Source organism: Quercus lobata, chromosome 8 (genome assembly GCF_001633185.2).
Source record: "Quercus lobata isolate SW786 chromosome 8, ValleyOak3.0 Primary Assembly, whole genome shotgun sequence".
Taxonomy (NCBI): domain Eukaryota; kingdom Viridiplantae; phylum Streptophyta; class Magnoliopsida; order Fagales; family Fagaceae; genus Quercus; species Quercus lobata.
Genome location: NC_044911.1, coordinates 45,759,068 through 45,778,791, shown reverse-complemented (window position 1 = coordinate 45,778,791; position 19,724 = coordinate 45,759,068). Strand labels below are relative to the sequence as shown.

Here is a 19,724-nt window from a genome sequence, read left to right as displayed (position 1 = left end):
AAATTGCATAACCAAAAAAAGGGAAAAAGAAAATCCAAACCAATGTAAAATGAAGATGAGAAAAACACTATATGTCAACTAAAACAAACCCAGAATTAAAACCAAATAGAAGAATCCCAAGAAACCAAAAATCCAATAAAAATTGCATACAAAAAAAAGGGAAAAAGAAAATCTAATTACAAAAATTTCGTGATTCTTCTTTGCCATAGATTTGACAACAAAGTAAGAAGAAGAAAACGTGGAAATCTGCAAAGAAAAAAAAAACTTAAATCTAGAGCAACCCACAACCACAAACCAACAAAATTCCATGAAAACAAAAACAAAAAAACTTAAATCCATAGCAACCCAACACAAACTAACAAAATTCCATGAACAATTGAAGCGGATAAAGAGAGAACAATATATAGAAATTAAGGAGAGTAAAAAACATGTTTTAATTACCTCAAAATAAAACATGATGGGCTGGATTGAGTGACGATGGAGAGGCAAAGAGAAATCGATGTAGTGGCAGTGATCCATGGTGGCGGTGGCGGTGGGAGGATCGAGTTTTGGCGTGCCAGTGTATATTAGAAAACAGAGAGGTTGTAGGGTTTAGACGTGAAGGCTAAAGAAAGAGTTGTAACTTGAATTAGGGTTCTAAATTGATAATTCTAATATAATATAATACTAATAAAACGTTAAGAAGAATTTTAAAAAAAAAAAAGAAAAAAAAAAAGAAAAGAAACACTTAGTGTACGTTTTAGCTAAAAAATGTTAAGAAGAATTAAAAAAACATTTTATTTAGCAAAAACGTTAAGAAGATATAAAAAAAAATTAAAAAAAGGTGACGTGAAAGCTGATGGGGGGAATAAATGGAAAAATTATAATATAAATAAAACATCAAAAATAATATTTGGATATTTATCTGTTTGTTCAATATAAACCCTCAAGATATACTAACTACTAAGATATCAAGTTAAAGTCAACTCAATATATGAATGATTAGGCTTTTTTTTCCTTCTTTTTTCTTCTTCTCTGTGCACTGTTCACAGATTAATATTTAAACCTCTATTTCTTTCCTTTTTACCACCTGAAATGATGCAGCCCAAAAGGCCACTGATTTAATTTTTTTATCAGAAAACACAACAAACTCAACACTAGTAAAAAAATAAAGTTGATGTATTGGCAGAACAATGAAAAGAGATCCCAACTCTTGATTGAATAGCTTTCTGTTCAAAGATACAACCAAGCCAAGCTTCTATAAAATAGAAACTTTATAGGGAACTAGGCCTTAGCCTTTTACAAATAAAACTCAGACCAGTGTAAATATTTTAGAACAGCCCTTTGAGACCCTTAAATAGGCCGAAGAATATCTCTGTAATTCAATAAAGAATCTGATTGGCTTCTCTATTTATATATAACTAAATATGTAAAACGTTGTTTTCAACCAAAAAAAAAAATATATATATATATATATATATATATGTAAAACGTTGTTTGATTCAAACCAAACAACATTGTCCCATATCGACAAGATAGTAACCAAAACTTTGGTTTATTAGGAGTAAACTAAGTTGAGAGAGCACGACCTTACTTGAACAGGATCTGTTCTATAGGATCGTACCTCTGTATCCTTGCTCACTAAAGAGACAGGACCCCAAACCTGGTGGATGAACCATGGCCGTGCGATCAGAGCGTGATTAACGGCCTTGTTGTCTCTGTTAGAGGCACCGAACTGTAGAGGATCGTTCTCAACTGGCTTCGGCTAGTTGGGATGGTCGCACGGCTGTCTGACAGGCTTAAAAAATCTTTTTGCTCTCGCCAATTTGATTAGGCTATATTTTCCTTCCTTGAGGATATACGCAAAACCCGTGCTTGGTGCCTTATCTGAGGATATTTCCAGTGGGTCGACTGAAATCTTGGCCATCTATGAAAACCATAAATGAGCTGGAGGAGGCAGTAAAGCTCCTGGAGAAGGCCGTGAAGTTATTGGAGGATATGAACAACAGCATTGCATGATTGAAGGGATAGAAGCGTAGATGGGTGTGATGTCCTACATGATTGGGATGCACAGCAAGACTCGAAATCTTTTGAGAGTGATATAGCTAAGCTTCATTCCAATGGGGAGAAGAAATCAGCCTTCTTTGGAATGGTGTTGAACCAGTTGGGATTGTCTGCACGCAGTTAAATTTGTGCATGTATTGTCGCATTGCAGAACAGCCCCCTACATATAGAGGTTTTGTGGATTAGTTAATAAGAGAACTCCGAAGCTATGGCATCCCAATTCCCCCTCCCCCCGCAACACCCCACCCCCAAAAAAAAAAGATACTTGGAGAATTGTGGATAACAAATATCTTAACCTTGTTCTTACTTCCCCCTTTAAGATTTTAGTGCCCTCAGTTTTTGAGCTGCTATGTTATAGAATTTTGGTTTTTATTAATGAGACTGTAGTGCATTCTCAAGGTGTGAGAAGAAAAGTTTGTGACAGCAAAAATGCATTGCTTTATTAATAAGCTCGATCAGATTATTTGCTTTATGAATTTGATGCAAAAATGCATGTACACAACGTGTTTGATAAAATTATTAAGTAGTGTTTTCATGTTATTCTGGGAGGAAAAGAAATAACGACTGTCATGTTCTGTTGTGACTGTTTTGATGTTATGAAAAGAAATAAGGACTGTCATGCTCTGTTGTGACTTTTAATGGGGTGAGATGTGGTTGTTTGCCTTCTTTTAAAATGTCAGTTTTTGAGTTCTTGTCATTTGAATGTGTGTAAGCAGAGCTAAAAGTTTTCTTTTTGGGGCTGTGATTCATTGGGGTTTGAGTTCACATCTCCCTTTGTGTTGTAGTGGTGTTTTGAGTTCACACCTCCCTTTGTTTAGTAGCATAACTGCATTGCCTGGAAATGTCAGGTACCTAGCTGAGGCCCATATTCAAGCAATGCAATTTGACGAGGTAGAGAGCTTCTGTAAGTAGACTCTTGAAATCCATAGGGAACATACTGCACCAGCATCCCTTGAAGAAGCAACTGATTGATCATTGACGTCTTATGGCTCTCATTTTTGAGGCAAAGGGAGATTATGAATCTAGCATGGCAATTGATGTCGGCATTGCTGATAGCCCTCTCCGCCAATTTGTGTCCCAACAAAATTTTACCAAACAAGCACAAAAATAGCAAAATTCATTTTCATACCTAGAAATCTATAAAAATGCATTTTGAGTTGAGTTACCAAACTTAACCTTTGACTAAAATGAACTGTATGAAAACATTTAATTATGAAATATATATGATTTTAATCTACTCGAGCATTGCAACCATTAAGTATTTAACAATTTGTAGCTCACAACTTTATTAAACGTGTTAGCGTTCTTTCAATGTGGATGGAGGATGTTCCAAGTTCCAACACACATCAATAATGTACTCATAGCCGATTATGACTAATTTCTGTTTAATGAAATATGTCAGTATTTCTGCTCAAAAATAAAAAATAAAAAATCATTCAACATTTTCAATCCCCCCCCCCCCCTAAACACAAACTATAGCAACGTGTGGAAGGTAAAGTTACTTTAGTGTGAGTTTTAATAAAAATCAGCTTATGTGATTGAAAATACAAACTATAATAACAACGTGTGGAAGGTACTAAAGTTACTTTAGTGTGGGTTTGAACACAAATCCACTAATTTGATTGAAAATACTAACGGAGTGGGCAAAGTACTTATTACAAAAAGTTAAAGTTAAATGGAGGATATTCTCACTTTTTAAATTGAAAGGGAAAATAAGTAAATAACAACTACCCTATACTTAAGGAGGGGAAAAAGCAATTTGCCTCACAAAATTTAGTTATTGGTCCTCAAGTCTTATTCCTTAAGTTTTCCAATTAAATTTGATCATATGGTTGTATTGACTAATGTGACACCAAAAAAAAATGTTATTTTTCTCAAGGACAACCACATAGTTGAATTTAATTGGGAAACCTATAATACAACACCTAAGAAACCTAAATTTTACCCTTATCTAATACTATTTGTCAATGACAAGGGAAGGCTATGAAACTAAAATCATCAAACAACCCTAAAGGGTTCGTTTAATAGTAGTCCTGGTAAAATTGGACCCAAATCTATTAACACAGCCTAATTCCAATAATTTTTTACCCGGAGTAAAAATGGGTTAAGTAGTACCAAACCTTTTTTTTTTTTCCTCTTAGGTTGAGTTGGGCAAACCCATCTAACCTGCAATCCAACCCCTTTTTTAAACAATTTTTTTAAAGAAAAAAATCAGACTAAACAAATTTAGCAAATCATTCTAAATGCTAAACCATGTAAATGTAACATGACGTCAATCATTCCATTGGTAATGACGATGTTGAATCAAATAGTAGCCACCATTTCTTTCTAGTTTGACCATGGGGCAATAAGATTTAGAGAAACTAAGCTTACAATATAAATTTTGCGAGCATTAAGTAGCTTAGACCAAAACAACATTTTTATGTCCTTTGATGTGATAAAAGGTTCAAAGCATTGGTTTGAACCTCGAATTTTTGCAATAAAACTCATAAGATTCTTGCATTGTAAGTCTTATCTGTTGCAAGTAAATTAACATCTTTTTCATTGTTTTTAAGTTGAACAAAGTCTATATCTTAGAGGATGAGAATCAAAGGAACCTGTATGTAGCCCGAGAATGCCACCAAAGTTATGGGCACTAATTGTTCTATTTTTAATATATAAAAAAATTCTATCTTTTTTAATTTTATGGATTTATTTTTAATGTAAGAAATCTTTTAAAAACCAAAACTATGTTGTTTTGCCTTTTTGGGCACTTAACGACAAATCACCTAACTTTTGTGATGATAATATCATTAGAGAATATTGAATTGTATGTTTAAGATCTATGTATTATATAACTTTTATTTTTAACTATTTTTTTTATTTACTTTTTGACATTTAACATTTTTCTTGTTCATTTATTATTATTGATTTTTGCTTGTGAAAAAATACAAAGCAACCCATAACCCAATCAACTTAATTTGCCTACAACTCATTTAGGATGACCCGTTTTGACCTCAACTAGATTAAACCAACCCAATTGTGAGGTGTATCTAATAATTTTCAAGTATTAAGAGTCTGTTTGGTTGGGAGGATGGAAAAGTGAAAGGATAGAAAATTGAGAGAGGATGGAAAAGCGGGGAGATAGAAGATATTTTAACTTCCCTCATTTGTATTTGGTTGGAGGGTAGAAAAGTGGAGGGATAGAAAATAGAGTTTGTATAAATTTACTCTCATACTCCTATTACATAACTTTTTTATATAAATATTTTATAAAGGTAAAATAAAAAGAAAAAATGGTTCAACTCTAAATGATTCAAAGTATGGACCACAACTGCATACAGAGCAACCCAAAAAAAAGAAAAAAAGAGGAGTTTAAATGTGAGTAGCAAAAAATCCAAAAAATGATTAAAAAAAAGGAAAAAAAAAATTTCAACATGAGACCAAAGAACCCATAAATGAAAAAGGGAAAAAAAAAAGTTTTAACGTAGCGAAGAAAGGGGTAGATAAGTCATTTTAATCCAACCACATCTCCTCCCCATTTTCTCTCCAATTTTGGGGGCTAAAAAATGGGGGGCTTGGGGAGAAAACAGCTAAACCCCACCATTTTATCTCCTCCAAAATGACTCCAACCAAATACATTTTCTACCCAAACTCTCTCTTATTTTCTCTTCCCTATTTTTCATTCTCCCTATTTTCACTCCAACCAAACGTAGCCTAAGTGATTCTTAAGATCGTGAGTCTAAATCATTTATGTCGAGCATATAGGACAAAAAACTATACATACTTGGAGAATAATTAGGTTATGTTTGGTAACAGTTTTTGTTTTCTATTTTCAAAAACTTGTTTTTGAGAATATAAAGAAAAAACAATTTTCTTATATTTTTGAAATCATAAACATGTTTGGTTAGTTAAATTTTTTTTTTTTAAAGTTTTTTGAAGAAAAAATAGAAAATACTAAAATATTTTGTTACTAGGATTTGAACTTTAATGCTAATTCATTAAACGAGATAGATTCATTACATTAAATGCATATTTTCATTGAATTTTAAAAATTAAAAATTGAAAACAACCTTTTGTATGTTTTCAGTTTCTTTCACAAATTGAGTTTTTAGAACAATTTTTGTTTTCTTTTTATTTTAGGTTGCCAAACAAGTTTTTTAGTTTCAAAAATAGAAATTTGTTTTTGAAAATAGAAAATAATGAAAAAAAAAATAGTTACTAAACATACACTTAGATGCTCTATGAACACTCACATATTAAAAAAAAAAAATGAAGTTAGGGGCACCACCCAAATTGGTATGTCATAGGATTATCAAAAAAATGGTATGTCATAGTTGCTTAGCCATAGCGGGAGGTAGTTATAACTCTAGCTAGTCTATTGAGGACCCATATTTGATCCCAATTTTTCTTATTATTGTTATTGTTGCAGTAATAGGATCAGAATTGCTCAAAAAAAAGTAATAGGATCAGAAAATTTTTATTTTTATCTGAAAGGAAAGATTTTATTAACTAACAAGGAAATACGATCAGACGCTTCAGACCACGGGTCTCAGATACATCTGTCCTAATTGGTCCGGAGAAATGGGGGTATTTTTGTCCACGATCAAGTAGTTTGATTCAAACCAAACAACACTGTCCCATATCGACCAGATAGTAAGTAGAACTTTAGTTTATTTAGAGCGAAGCAGCTTGAGAGGACACGACCTTACTTGAACAGGATCTGTTCTATAGGATCGTACCTCTGTATCCTTGCTCGCTAAGGAGACAGGACCCCAAACCTGGTCGATGAACCATGGCAGTGCGATCAGAGCGTGATTAACGGCCTCGTTGCCTCTGTTAGAGGCACCGAACTGTAGAGGATCGTTCTCAACTGGCTTCGGCTGGTTGGGATGGTCGCACGGCTGTCTGACAGGCTTCAAAAATCTTTTTGGCTCTCTTCAAAGATCACAATCATAATCATCCCTAAACTCTGTGAGTTTTTATTCTTTTCTTTTCTTTTTTTTTAATTGAATCGCTTGGTCTAACTTTAAGTTGCAATGTGTTTGAAAAAATGCCTAAGTGATGTCTGATCATATTCTAGAAGTTTTTGCCTGTCAATTGACTTTGGAAATGGTAGATACTTAGCTGAGGAGGCAGTGAAGTTCTTGGAGAAGGCCGTGAAGTTATTGGAGGATATGACCGGCAGCATTGCATGATTGCAGGTATAGATGCGTAGATGGGTGTGATGTTCTACATGATTGGGATCATGGGATGCATGGCAAGGCTCGAACTCTTTTGAGAGTGATATAGCTAAGCTTCATTCCAATGGGGAGAAGAAATCAGCCTTCTTTGGAATGGTGCTGAACCAGTTGGGATTGGCTTGCGCGCAGTTAAATTTGGGCATGTATTGTAGCATTGCAGAACAGCCCCCTATGGCCCTATCCTATATTCCTATACAGGTTTTGTGGGTTAGTTAATAAGAGATCTCTAAAGCTATAGCATCCCAACTCCACCCCCCACCCCAAAAAAATAAAATAAAATAAAAAAATAATTACTTGGAGAAATTATCTTAACCTTGTTCTTACTTTCCCCCTTTAAGATTTTAGTGCCCTCTGTTTTTGAGCTGCTATGTTACAGAATTTTGGTATTTATTAATGGGTGGTTGATTTTATTGAGATATTGGGTCCGTTTGAATAATCTGTTTTAAAAAAAGTGCGTTTTGAAAAACAACGTTTTGTAAACATAATTTTAAAAACCACAAATAAGCGTTTGGTAAAAATGTAAAAAAAAAAAAAATTGTGTGTTTTTTAATTTTAAAGACACAATAAGTGTTTGGATAAACTATATTAAAAATTGTTGTTTTTGGTGTAAATTCCAAACACAATCTTGATTCTTGAATGATAAACAAAATAAAGAAAACTCCTTTATCCATTTATTCCTAACCTCACCCAAAAAAAAAAAACACGGAGTTCTGATTCCAACAATATCTATATGTCTACAAATTTAAAGCAATAATTCTAACCAAAACCCAAAATGGGCATGTCTCAAAAGTAGCCAAAACCCCAAATAAATCCACAACCCATGAAGAAACAAAAATAGCAGCAGCAATAAATCCATCAGTCAAAATAAGTTCTAAAATTTTGATTTCAAACAATCATGTAACCCACAAGCAAAAAGCCCAAATCTATAACATAAAATCAATAGAGGGGTAACGGAGAATGGTTACGTGGCAAGCAAGATCAAGAGCAGCGACGACAAACAAAGCAGAAGCAAGAACAGAGAACCTACAGAGAATGGCAGAATGACTGAGAGAACATAGGAGATATACATGGGGAAAGGGATAAGCTTTTATTCAGTAATTAAAAATATCATTGGCGTTATTTTGATTTTCTGAAGAAAAATTTAGCGATAACTCAAATTGCGTTTCTGAAAAATTAGAGAAAAGCAGTTCTTTCTAAAATGTGAAAAAAAAATCTAGGTTTAAAAAACACAAACGTGCTGATTTTGTGTAGCCAAACAATTTACAAAATCACGTTTTGGCTAAAACGCGTGTTAAGGCTTTGTTAACAGCCTATCCAAACAGGCTCACTGTAGTACATTCTCAAGGTGGGAGAAGAAAAGTTTTGAACAACAAATCCAGATGCCGAGGATGAGAAAAATAAGTCTACTAGAGCTTTTGAAAGAAGCCAGAAGGACCTGGAACAGAAAGGGAAAATCACTTGAGAATATTCTTGATCCCAACCCAAATAGGGTAAAGGAGGGAACTGAAAGGTGGTCTGGATTTGGTTTCAAGAATTGACTAAGAACAAGAGAACCTTTGCTCACATTTTACTCTCACTGACTCCAGTTTTTGTCACATAGAATATCATGTAAAGATCAAGTTCTTACACTTGCTGGAGCTTTCTTGCTCCTTGAATGTTTTCTTATAAATGATTGAATATGTTCAATTTGTTTACCAGATGAAAAGCTCATTTGTTACTGAATATAGACATATAGTTTTGTGATTGCAATTTGTAAGGCTGTTCTGGTTTCTCTCATTACACCATCATTCTATTTTGATACAAACAGCATTCTTTTTTTTTTTTATATATACAAGGATATACAAACAGCAATCTATTTGTTAGTGTTGCTCTTGTTATTAACAACGAATTCACAACTCGAACTCCATGCTTGGAATCTGAAGGTAGTTAGACTTTTTTTTTTTTAGTAAATTAAAAAATTTCGGTAGCTTCTCTTATCGTTATCCTCCTTGAATGATTTATTTTCATCTACCTTGGTCGTGAGGCCACTCTATAACCTCAGCATTTTAGACTAAGATGATTTGTTTGAAAAATTGTACGCATGGTTCTCTGTTTGAAGCAAAATTTTTCTTAATAATATAATTTTTTGAGATCTATGAGTAAGAAAATTCAAAAAAAGTGTAATTTTTTTTTTTTTAGAGACCGACAATTTTTTAGAAGAATTTTAGAGACCGACATGACCAAACACCTTTTTTTTTCTTTTTCTTTTTCCGCCTGACAAGACCAAACTTATTGTAGGGAGAAAAAAAATTTGAAAGTAGGATGGATTAGTCAATCTTTAGATGTTTATAAATAATATATGTACGTCATTATACGTGTGTATATACGTTAGAAATATACAATATTAGACACAATATATTTCTTTTTCTTTTTCTTTTTTTCGAGATAAATAAAAAATTTATGCAAATAATCAAAAGAATACGTAACTCAATAGAAAAATTAGCAAACTTAATAGAGAAATATTATGTCAAAAACATTTTCACAATAAATTTTAAATGACAGGTTGTTATTGTTATTAACGGTTATTGATGGGCAAAAAAGTAATTTCAATAATGGATTCAAATTAGAACTAGTAACAACTTATCATTTATGATTTGTTGTGAAAATATTATAAAAATGTTATAAACATAACACTTTTCAACTCAATATATATATAGGCGAAAATACTATTTTGGTCACTATATTTTGGAGTCATAGTCAATTTAATCCCTACATTTTAGTAGCAATCAATTTGGTCCATATTATTTTGAACTTGCAATCAATTTGGTCCTTACCGTTAACTCATTAACGAAAAATGCTTACATGGCACACGACATGCACAGTAGGCACACTTAATGCCTACGTGGCCACAGAAAATAATTGTAATAAAATTATTCATCATTTAAAAAATTCCATGTCAACGTTAAACAAAAAATCCAAAGTAGAAAAAAATAATTTTTTGAATGGATTATTTTATAAAATTCCTTAGTTTTTCTTGGCAGTTTTTCTTGGCAGCCAAACACAAAAACTCAAAAACACAAAAATCGAACTCAATCCAGAAAATTCACAATAACCAAATTTTGTTTCAAGAAAATGAACTTGGCGTTCACGTACTAACTCAAACTTATCTTCTCCTCCTTAACCATCTGCAATATTAACACAATACAACAAACACAGATTTGTCTCAAAATTTTGATAAAACTTGGATTCAAATAAATAATTACACAATAGTATACAACAATGCCTCCTTGTAAGGAAGGTGAGAAGGTGGTCTTCTAAAAGCATAATGCTTGATGGCTTTATGCTCCTACGCTTTCTTGGATTCAACCCAAGCAGGTACACAACGTGGCCCAATCAAACTATAGAGTTTTTGAGCCATTGGATTCAACCCCAGCAAATAGCAACCACTGCCACCATCTCTCAAGAGAAGTTTCTCAAGAGGAAAAAGATTACTTCCGCTAATGCCTTCGTTGACATGGATTTGGTTATTATGAATTTTCTAGGTTGATTTTTGTCTTTCTAGATTGTTGTGTTTGGCTGCCAAGAAAGAGCAAGAACAAACGGGGACTCATTTTTCTTTTTCTTTTTTGGCCTGATGTGGATTTTTTTTGTTTTTAATTTTTTATTTAATGCTAACATTGCATTTTTAAATGATAAATAAATTTGTTATTATTATTTTAGTAGCCACGTAAGCGTTAAGTGTGCCAACTATACATGCCGTGTGCCATATAAGCATTTTCCGTTAATGAGTTAACGGTGATGACTAAATTGACTACAAGTTCAAAATAACATGGACTAAATTGACTGCCACTAAAATATAGGGACCAAATTGACTGTGACTTCAAAATGTAGGGATCAAAATGGTGTTTTCGCCATATATATATATATATATATGGGTTGGATTCAGGTTACACTTAGTGTAACTCTAAGCAATGTTACACCACCCAATAACTTATTATAGAATTCACATTTTGAAAATCTCACCGTTGAATTACATGTTTTATATATTCTTAATAATCATGCCAATTTTTATGTCAATTGGATGTTATTTACCATTTAATCCATAAACTAATCTTTTACGTATTATTTTAAACTACAAAAATTTGAATTTAAAAAATTGATTGATGACATGGCTATTAATCTTTGATCAACTTAAAATTTTGCAAGTATGAAAAATATACGAAGATAATATAATCTAATGGTAGATTTTTCAAAATTCGCATCAAATTAAAAAATATTGAGTGGTGTAACATTGTTTAGAGTTACACCAAGTGTAATTTATACCCAACCCTATATATATATATATATATATATATATATAGAAATTGAACAATTATTAATGTATATAAATATATAGAATCCAAAAAACTAAGCTAAACTGATAATTAAACATGTAAATTGGTAAATCAATTTAATTTTTTAAACACAAGTTGAAAAATAACAAGTTGTAGCACAAAGAATACGTTTTTATCATTTTTCAAACATAATAATAATGTTCTTTTATTTTGTAGAGAAAAAAAAAATACTATATTATTTTCCCTTCTTTCTTTTGCTTTTATTTTACAGTTTCGAACCCTAAATACATTGATGAATATGATATATTTTCCTTGTATTTTCGTAATAAATTAAGTTACAAATAAAATATATTAACCAATTAATATTATGCTATAAAATATATATCCAAAATCCACCAAGGACCGGCCAGATTTAACCAAAGATGTATAGGTAAAACAATTCAATTAGATAACTAACTCCTTCTAAACGTTTAAGACTTGTTTAATTGTTGATGAATTATGACTGATCCAACAATTTCAAATCTTTTAGGAACTTTCGTGGAGACTTGCATTCCAGTCGCGGTCCAAAATCTAGCTACGGCTGGTCATGAAATGATCAAAAACACGTGGGCATTGAAACTAATGATAGAGTCATGGAATTTAATCACAATTTAAAGATTTTCTACATAAGTAACAAAAATATGCAATACGAGAAAAATCAAAACTTGCAGAAGATAAGTTTGACTAAAGTGCATGAATTGGAGCTCATCTCAAGGATTGTGATAAGCTTAATGATGTGTCCCAATAGAATCATTGAGAATTCTGAATTATATTCCCATTGGGGGAAAATATTCTTCTTCCTTCTAAAAACAAAATTATCTACCTTCTAAGGCAAAACAAAAAAAAACCCTTCCAAAGTCCAAACTGGCAAATTAGGCAATTTTTTTTCAAATTCTGTATGTATGACAGCCAGTTAAGACAGAAGTTGGATGTCACCAAACAGGAAATTTCTTCATTGGATAGAGACTAAGTTATGTCTCCAATATCAACAGTGTGTTTGAAAAATCCTAGCTTTGTGCCAGTACTGCTTGTTAGGTTCACTACTGTCCTAACACTGAGATATCACAACATTTTTTTCAACATAGTGATCAAATTAGACGTGTACTAAGTGGCCGCCTCCCCAACTTCCTTGCACTTAACTTTGAAATTTTAGCACCCCAAAGAAACTAGTTACTCCATCAACATCTTACTGGTATCTTCTTCTTCTTCTTCTTCTGTTATATATACTTATAAGTTTCCACTCCTCAACCTTGCATTTTGTAAAGATACTAGACTCAAGGTTAAAGCAGCAGTGAGGCAAGAAGCAGAAACAGTGAAGTGAAGTGCTTGTGAAACAGAGTAAAGCAAAGCAAGTGGTGTTGACACAAAACGGCACAAGGGACTTATGCTACTTGTAGTTTTCAATTTGTATTAGTTATTTAAGTTTACACGTGAGTGTTGCACGTGCTATATGTAACTACTCTCCGTGTAATTAGGGAATTAGTTACTGTTTCAGTTAGCTGCTCTGTTAGTATATATATTGAACTCGTGTACAGATAATCAATCAATTCATTTTTTTCCAGAATCAGAATATAGAAAGTTCCTCCAGAAGTTTCTTTTTCTCTATCTCTTTTTCTTCGCTTCCGTAGCTCTCTCTATTCTCTGTTTTCCAATCTTACATGGTATCAGAGCCTGAATCGCTTTCAATGGCGTCCAATCCTCAACAAAGTTCATCTTCAACCTCACAGCGTGAGCTTTCACCAATGGAGGATCCGCATAGCCCATTCTTTCTGCATCACGGTGAATCACCTGGTGCGATCTTGGTTTCGCAGCCATTAACAGAGGATAACTATCCTACCTGGGCTCGTGCTATGAAGATGGCTTTGGATGCCAAAAGCAAACTAGGTTTTGTTGATGGATCAATCACTGCTTCAATGGCAGTCACTCCACTGGAGAAGAAGGCATGGTCTAAGTGCAATTCGATGATTTCCTCTTGGATTCTGAATTGCGTCTCGCCTCATATCACTGCTAGTGTGATCTATAGGAACACTGCTCTTGAAGTTTGGAATGTACTCAAGAATCGTTTCTCTCAAGCTAATGGACCACGAATTTCACAGCTGCAAAAGCAAATTTCCACTGTGATGCAAGGAGATTCAACAGTCACCTCCTACTTCACAGTGCTTCAAGCTTCGTGGGATGAGTTGTTAAATTTCAGACCTTTGCCTTGCTGTTCTTGTGGCAAGTGCACTTGTGGTGTGAATGATAAGATCAATTCACTTCAGCATCAAGATTCACTGATGCAATTTCTCAATGGATTGAATGATGCCTACTCTCAAGTACGGACTCAGATTCTCATGATGGAACCTACTCCTTCTATAGACAAGGCTTTTTCTTTGGTGATTCAAGAAGAAAGGCAAAGATCTTCAGGTTTCAATCTAGGTTCATCAGTTGAAACAACTGCTCTTGCTGTTAAAAATCAAAGCTTCACTCATGGCTCTGGTTTTGCAAATAATTCTGGCAAGAATTTCAAAGGCAATGCTGGAAAAGGAAGGCCTATGTGCAGTTATTGTGGCAAGCTTGGTCACATCAAGGAGAAGTGTTATAAATTGGTTGGTTTTCCACCGAGTTATAAGCAGAAGGGAAAAGCTCCAATGGCAAATCAGATCAGTCTTGAGGGTGATCAATCTCAGATTGGAGAAACACAGCTAGGCAGTGGTAATTTTCCATTCACTGCGGATCAATGCCAGCAATTGATTTCTCTACTCAACACTCATGCCTTCTCATCTGATTCTTGTGAGGGTGTTCATTCAGCCAATTCTGCAATTACTTCCACTGCTGCTTCAGGTAAAACTTGTCATATGTTTCAAGATTGTATGTCTTTAAGCATGCGACATTCTGTATTTGCTGTGAATCCTGTACACAAAACTGCTTTTAATAGTGAGACTTGGGTTCTTGATACTGGTGCTACAGATCACATAATTCACTCTGTCACCTTATTCACCAAAATCACTAGTTCTATATCTACTTCTGTTCAATTGCCTAATGGTGAGAAAGTTGCTGTCACTCACATAGGCACCATCCAAATCACACCCACCTTAATTCTTGAAAACGTTCTTTGTGTTCCCTCTTTTTCATTCAACCTAATCTCTGTTAGCAAATTGACAAAATGCCTATCTTGTTGTTTTGTTTTTCTTTCAAAATTTTGCTTCATACAGGACCTGTCATGTTGGAAAACGATTGGAGTGGGTAAATTGCACAACAATCTCTACTTGCTGCAAGTTTCACCAGATTGCAAATCTATATCAGGAGTTTCTTCCATTTTACAGTCTGTTTTTGATTCACTTGTAAATTCTGTTTCCAATGTTCCTGTTGTTTCTAAGCCATTTCTTTGGCATCTTAGACTTGGGCATGTTTCCGATAATAAGCTCAATACTCTGCACAATCATATTCCTGATGTAATCCAATTTCAAAGCAATAAAGATTGTGTTCTTTGTCCTATTGCTAAACAGAAAAAGTTACCATTTCCATCCTTTAATCACATTTCCCCTAATGCTTTTGATATTGTCCATTGTGATGTTTGGGGTCCTTTTGTTAAACCTACTCAAGAAGGTTTCAAATATTTTCTTACTTTAGTTGATGATGCTACTAGATCTACTTGGGTCTATCTAATGAAATACAAATCAGATACTAGGCCACTGCTTGTTTCTTTTTACAACATGATATGTACACAGTTTCACACAAAAATCAAGGTGTTTAGAACTGATAATGCTCCTGAGTTTTTCTTGAAAGATTTTTTTTCTGCAAATGGTATTATACATCAACATTCTTGTGTAGCCACTCCACAACAAAATTCAGTTGTGGAGAGGAAACACCAACATATCTTGAGCATGGCTAGGGCCTTGAGATTTCAATCTAATGTCCCTCTTTATCTTTGGGGTGAGTGTGTGTTGACTGCTGTACATATCATTAACAGGTTGCCTTCCCCTATTTTGAATAACAAATCTCCTTTTGAAAAGTTATATGGCAAAACCCCTTCTTATGAGCATCTCAAAGTTTTTGGTTGTCTTTGTTTTGCTTCAACTTTAATTCAACATAGAACTAAGTTTGATCCCAGGTCTGTACCTTGTGTTTTTCTTGGATACCCATTTGGTGTTAAGGGTTACAAACTTCTCAACCTATTTACTAAGAAAATTTTCATTTCAAGGAATGTGATTTTTCATGAAACACTTTTTCCTTTTGTGTCAGATCCTTATTCATCCTCTTCTCATTCCAATATTCCTCTACCTCATTTGTTTCCTTCAGTAGCTTCACCTCATGATCCTTTGCTTTCTTTTCCAACTTCTGATATTGTCACAGATTCTATTCCTTCACCATCTCAGGTCAGTCCCTCTACTCCACTTCCTGATCCTTTTTCTTCCCTTTCTTCCAATACTCCTACCCTAGATGAGTCCCTAAATGAGTCTCTTTCTATGTCTAATCCTCCTAATACATCTGGTAGTCCTTCTTTTTCTCCTGCTATTGCTGATGTTGCTCCAACCTTAGACATTGTTGCTTCCACTCCATCTTTAAGAAGGTCACAAAGGGTTTCCAAGCCTCCTACCTATCTGCAATCATACAAATGCAGCTCAGTTGTTTGTGATCCATTTTCTCACTCCACTTCTTCCATCCAGGCAGGTTCTTCACATCCCACTTCAGGTACCAAATACCCTTTATCTTCTTATCTTTCTACTTCACATTTATCCACTTCTTATGCCCATTTTTGTTCCCTCATTACTAATATTCCTGAACCCAAGTCCTACTTTGAGGCTGTCAAAACTCCACAGTGGCAGGACGCAATGGATACAGAAATTGCTGCCTTAGAGGCTAACAATACTTGGACTCTCACACCTTTACCTCCTCATAAGAAGGCTGTGGGTTGCAAATGGGTTTATAGGGTAAAATATAGGGCAGATGGCAGTATTGAAAGATACAAGGCACGTTTAGTGGCGAAGGGGTTTACTCAACAAGAGGGCCTTGACTTTACTGAAACTTTCTCTCCCGTTGCCAAAATGGCTACTGTCAAGACTTTATTGGCTGTTTCTGCTGTTCGGGGTTGGCATTTGGCTCAACTTGATGTTAATAATGCCTTCCTCCATGGTGATCTACATGAGGATGTATACATGCAGCTTCCACAGGGGTTTCACTGCAAGGAGGGACTGGTTTGTAAGCTCAATAAGTCCTTATATGGACTTAAGCAAGCTTCCAGACAGTGGTACTCTAAGCTTTCATCCACAATCTTACAATATGGTTTCAAACAATCAAAGTCAGACTACTCTTTGTTTACTAAGAAGTCTCAAAGGTCATTTTTGGCCCTATTAGTTTATGTGGATGACATCCTCATTGCTAGCAATGATGTCAAGGCAGTGGAAGAACTTAAACTATTTTTGGATAAGAAATTCAAGCTTAAAGACCTTGGAAGTTTGAAATATTTTCTTGGCCTTGAAGTGGCTAGATCAGATAAGGGAATCACATTGTGCCAAAGAAAATATGCCCTTGAGATACTTAAGGATGCAGGGATGACAGCTTGTAAGCCTTGCACGATTCCAATGGACCAAAATTTGAAGCTAAGTAAGCATTATGGAGAATTGTTGGCTAATCCTGAAATCTATAGAAGATTGGTTGGTAGATTACTATATCTAACCATTACTAGGCCAGACTTGGCATATCCAGTCCACAAGCTCAGCCAATTCATGTCCAAGCCTAGAAAACCTCACTTGGATGCAGCTTATAAGGTATTGCAGTATATCAAAAGCTGTCCTGGTCAAGGAATTTTGTTGTCTTCAAGATCTGATTTCCATTTGAAAGGGTACACTGATGCAGATTGGGCAGCATGTGTAGATACTAGGAGATCAACGACTGGATATTGCATATTTCTAGGTGATTCTTTGATATCATGGAAGTCTAAAAAGCAGTCTATTGTGTCTAGATCTTCTGCAGAGGCAGAATACAGGGCAATGGCTGTGACAGTATGTGAAATAACCTGGCTGCTAGCTCTATTGAAGGATCTTGAAGTTTGTCATCCACAACCGGCCCTACTTTTCTGTGATAACAAAGCTGCCATATATATAGGAGAGAATCCTGTATTTCATGAGCGTACAAAGCACATAGAAATAGACTGCCACCTGGTTAGAGACAAAGTGCAAGATCAAGTGATCAAGTTGTTTTATACTCCAACTCACACACAGTTAGCAGATTTGTTGACAAAGGCACTTGGTGCTAGACAATTGTTTTCTTTACTTGACAAAATGAGCATAATCAATATCCATAGACCTGAAGCTAACCTTGAGGGGGGCTGTAAAGATACTAGACTCAAGGTTAAAGCAGCAGTGAGGCAAGAAGCAGAAACAGTGAAGTGAAGTGCTTGTGAAACAGAGTAAAGCAAAGCAAGTGGTGTTGACACAAAACGGCACAAGGGACTTATGCTACTTGTAGTTTTCAATTTGTATTAGTTATTTAAGTTTACACGTGAGTGTTGCACGTGCTATATGTAACTACTCTCCGTGTAATTAGGGAATTAGTTACTGTTTCAGTTAGCTGCTCTGTTAGTATATATATTGAACTCGTGTACAGATAATCAATCAATTCATTTTTTTCCAGAATCAGAATATAGAAAGTTCCTCCAGAAGTTTCTTTTTCTCTATCTCTTTTTCTTCGCTTCCGTAGCTCTCTCTATTCTCTGTTTTCCAATCTTACACATTTCAAAGGAAAAATATGGGTTTCCAAGTGGTAGCACAAGGCAGGGCTCACCAACCGTGCGCTGCTTGTAGGATGCTTCGCCGGAAATGTGAGAGTGATTGCTTGCTTGCGCCATACTTTCCGGCTGAAGAGGCTGAGAAGTTTGCTGGCGTGCATAAAGTATTTGGTGCCAGCAATGTCATCAAAATGATTCAGGTGGGATACCTATGGTGTGGCACATGCATGTAATCTTTTCTAGGTTTATAATTTTGGGATTATCATTTATACACTGCTTCGAATAAAAATATTTTATCCCACTTTTTTGGATTATCATTAATACAGATTCCACAATTTGTGATGTACTACAATTGATGGAAAAGAAAATGGAAAACAAAAAGTTAGATAGAGAATTTCTATTAACACTTCCTGTTAAAAGGTCCGGTCCAATTACATGATATGTACTGTTCCATTGATTATAGTGTGATCAAGTGGCATGGAAAAAGCCCAACTTAAGTTTAACTTTTAATTTTCTTTTGTTATAAAATAAATTTTCTTAATTAGGAACTTCTTATTCTAAGATATTGGATTTGTCATTTTGGTCATAGATGGTGGAGGAGACAAGCAGGGAGGATGCTGTCAAAGCCATAGTCTATGAAGCAACAGCCAGGCTCAGAGACCCTGTGTATGGCAGTGCTGGAGCTATTTTCCATTTGCAAAAGATGGTTCAGGAACTCAAGGTGCAATTGGAATCTATAAGTGCTCGAGTTCTGGAGTCACAAGCACAAAGAGACGAGCTTTTAGGACTTCTTAGGAATGTCAATCACCTCGATCGTCTTGTCCATCCCATTAATGCCCCAGTGCTTGATGAAGGCAGTTTTATGTTAGATGATGCTGCGTTAATGGCCTATGATCCTGTCAAATTTCCAGCAGAGTGTGACTGGTTTTTATTAGAAGAATAAAAAAACCCACATAAAAAAATATTTTACATAGAAGACTAGTGAACACAAAAGTATATATCCTTAGGTAAAAGGTGAACCATATATATTAGGAAGCAGGTGAATTGATTTATTGTAATAACAAATAATCTTTAGGACTAGCGAGTTAAACTTTGTGAAGAACTACACATTTTCAGTGTGGAAATAACCTAATAAGTTGTCAATTTGTTTCATGATGTAATGGTAGGATCAAATTCTTGTCAATGATTACTTAATTTATTGGTGATATTTTATTGGCAGTGTTATGCTTTCTGCGTATTTTGTGCTCTTGCTTTTTACAGATAAAATCTTCTGCCTTGTATCAATTAGAAATTCAGCATGATCACCTCATTTTCAAACAGTTTATGTTTATCTTTAAATGATGTAACTCACGATAAACTATACATCGAATGATTCAATAATTTACATATTTCGCTGTA

General features: G+C 34.5%; 1 protein-coding gene and 2 non-coding genes across 3 annotated transcripts; all 3 read left to right on the top strand.

Moving 5' to 3' along the window:
- Positions 1 to 1,563: 1,563 nt before the first annotated feature.
- Positions 1,564 to 1,779, top strand: LOC115958718. Its single transcript, XR_004084640.1, has one exon. It is a non-coding gene; the product is annotated as a small nucleolar RNA U3 (small nucleolar RNA).
- A 4,945-nt stretch (positions 1,780 to 6,724) lies between these two features.
- On the top strand, positions 6,725 to 6,940 carry LOC115958722. Its single transcript, XR_004084644.1, has one exon. It is a non-coding gene; the product is annotated as a small nucleolar RNA U3 (small nucleolar RNA).
- Positions 6,941 to 12,554: 5,614 nt separating this feature from the next.
- Positions 12,555 to 19,537, top strand: LOC115954793 (LOB domain-containing protein 1-like). The gene is made up of 3 exons (XM_031072731.1): positions 12,555 to 12,871; positions 18,331 to 18,526; positions 18,916 to 19,537. The coding sequence occupies exons 2-3, from the start codon at positions 18,347 to 18,349 to the stop codon at positions 19,267 to 19,269; spliced, it is 534 nt and encodes a 177-aa protein (XP_030928591.1). The 5' UTR covers positions 12,555 to 12,871; positions 18,331 to 18,346; the 3' UTR covers positions 19,270 to 19,537.
- The last annotated feature ends 187 nt before the right edge of the window (positions 19,538 to 19,724 follow it).

Bases quoted from the DNA above. Each gene is read 5' to 3' on its own strand.
- LOC115954793 (XM_031072731.1), top strand. From the start codon at position 18,347: ATGGGTTTCCAAGTGGTAGCACAAGGCAGGGCTCACCAACCGTGCGCT. The intron at 18,527-18,915 runs GTGGGATACCTA...TTTTGGTCATAG, and splicing joins ATGTCATCAAAATGATTCAG to ATGGTGGAGGAGACAAGCAG.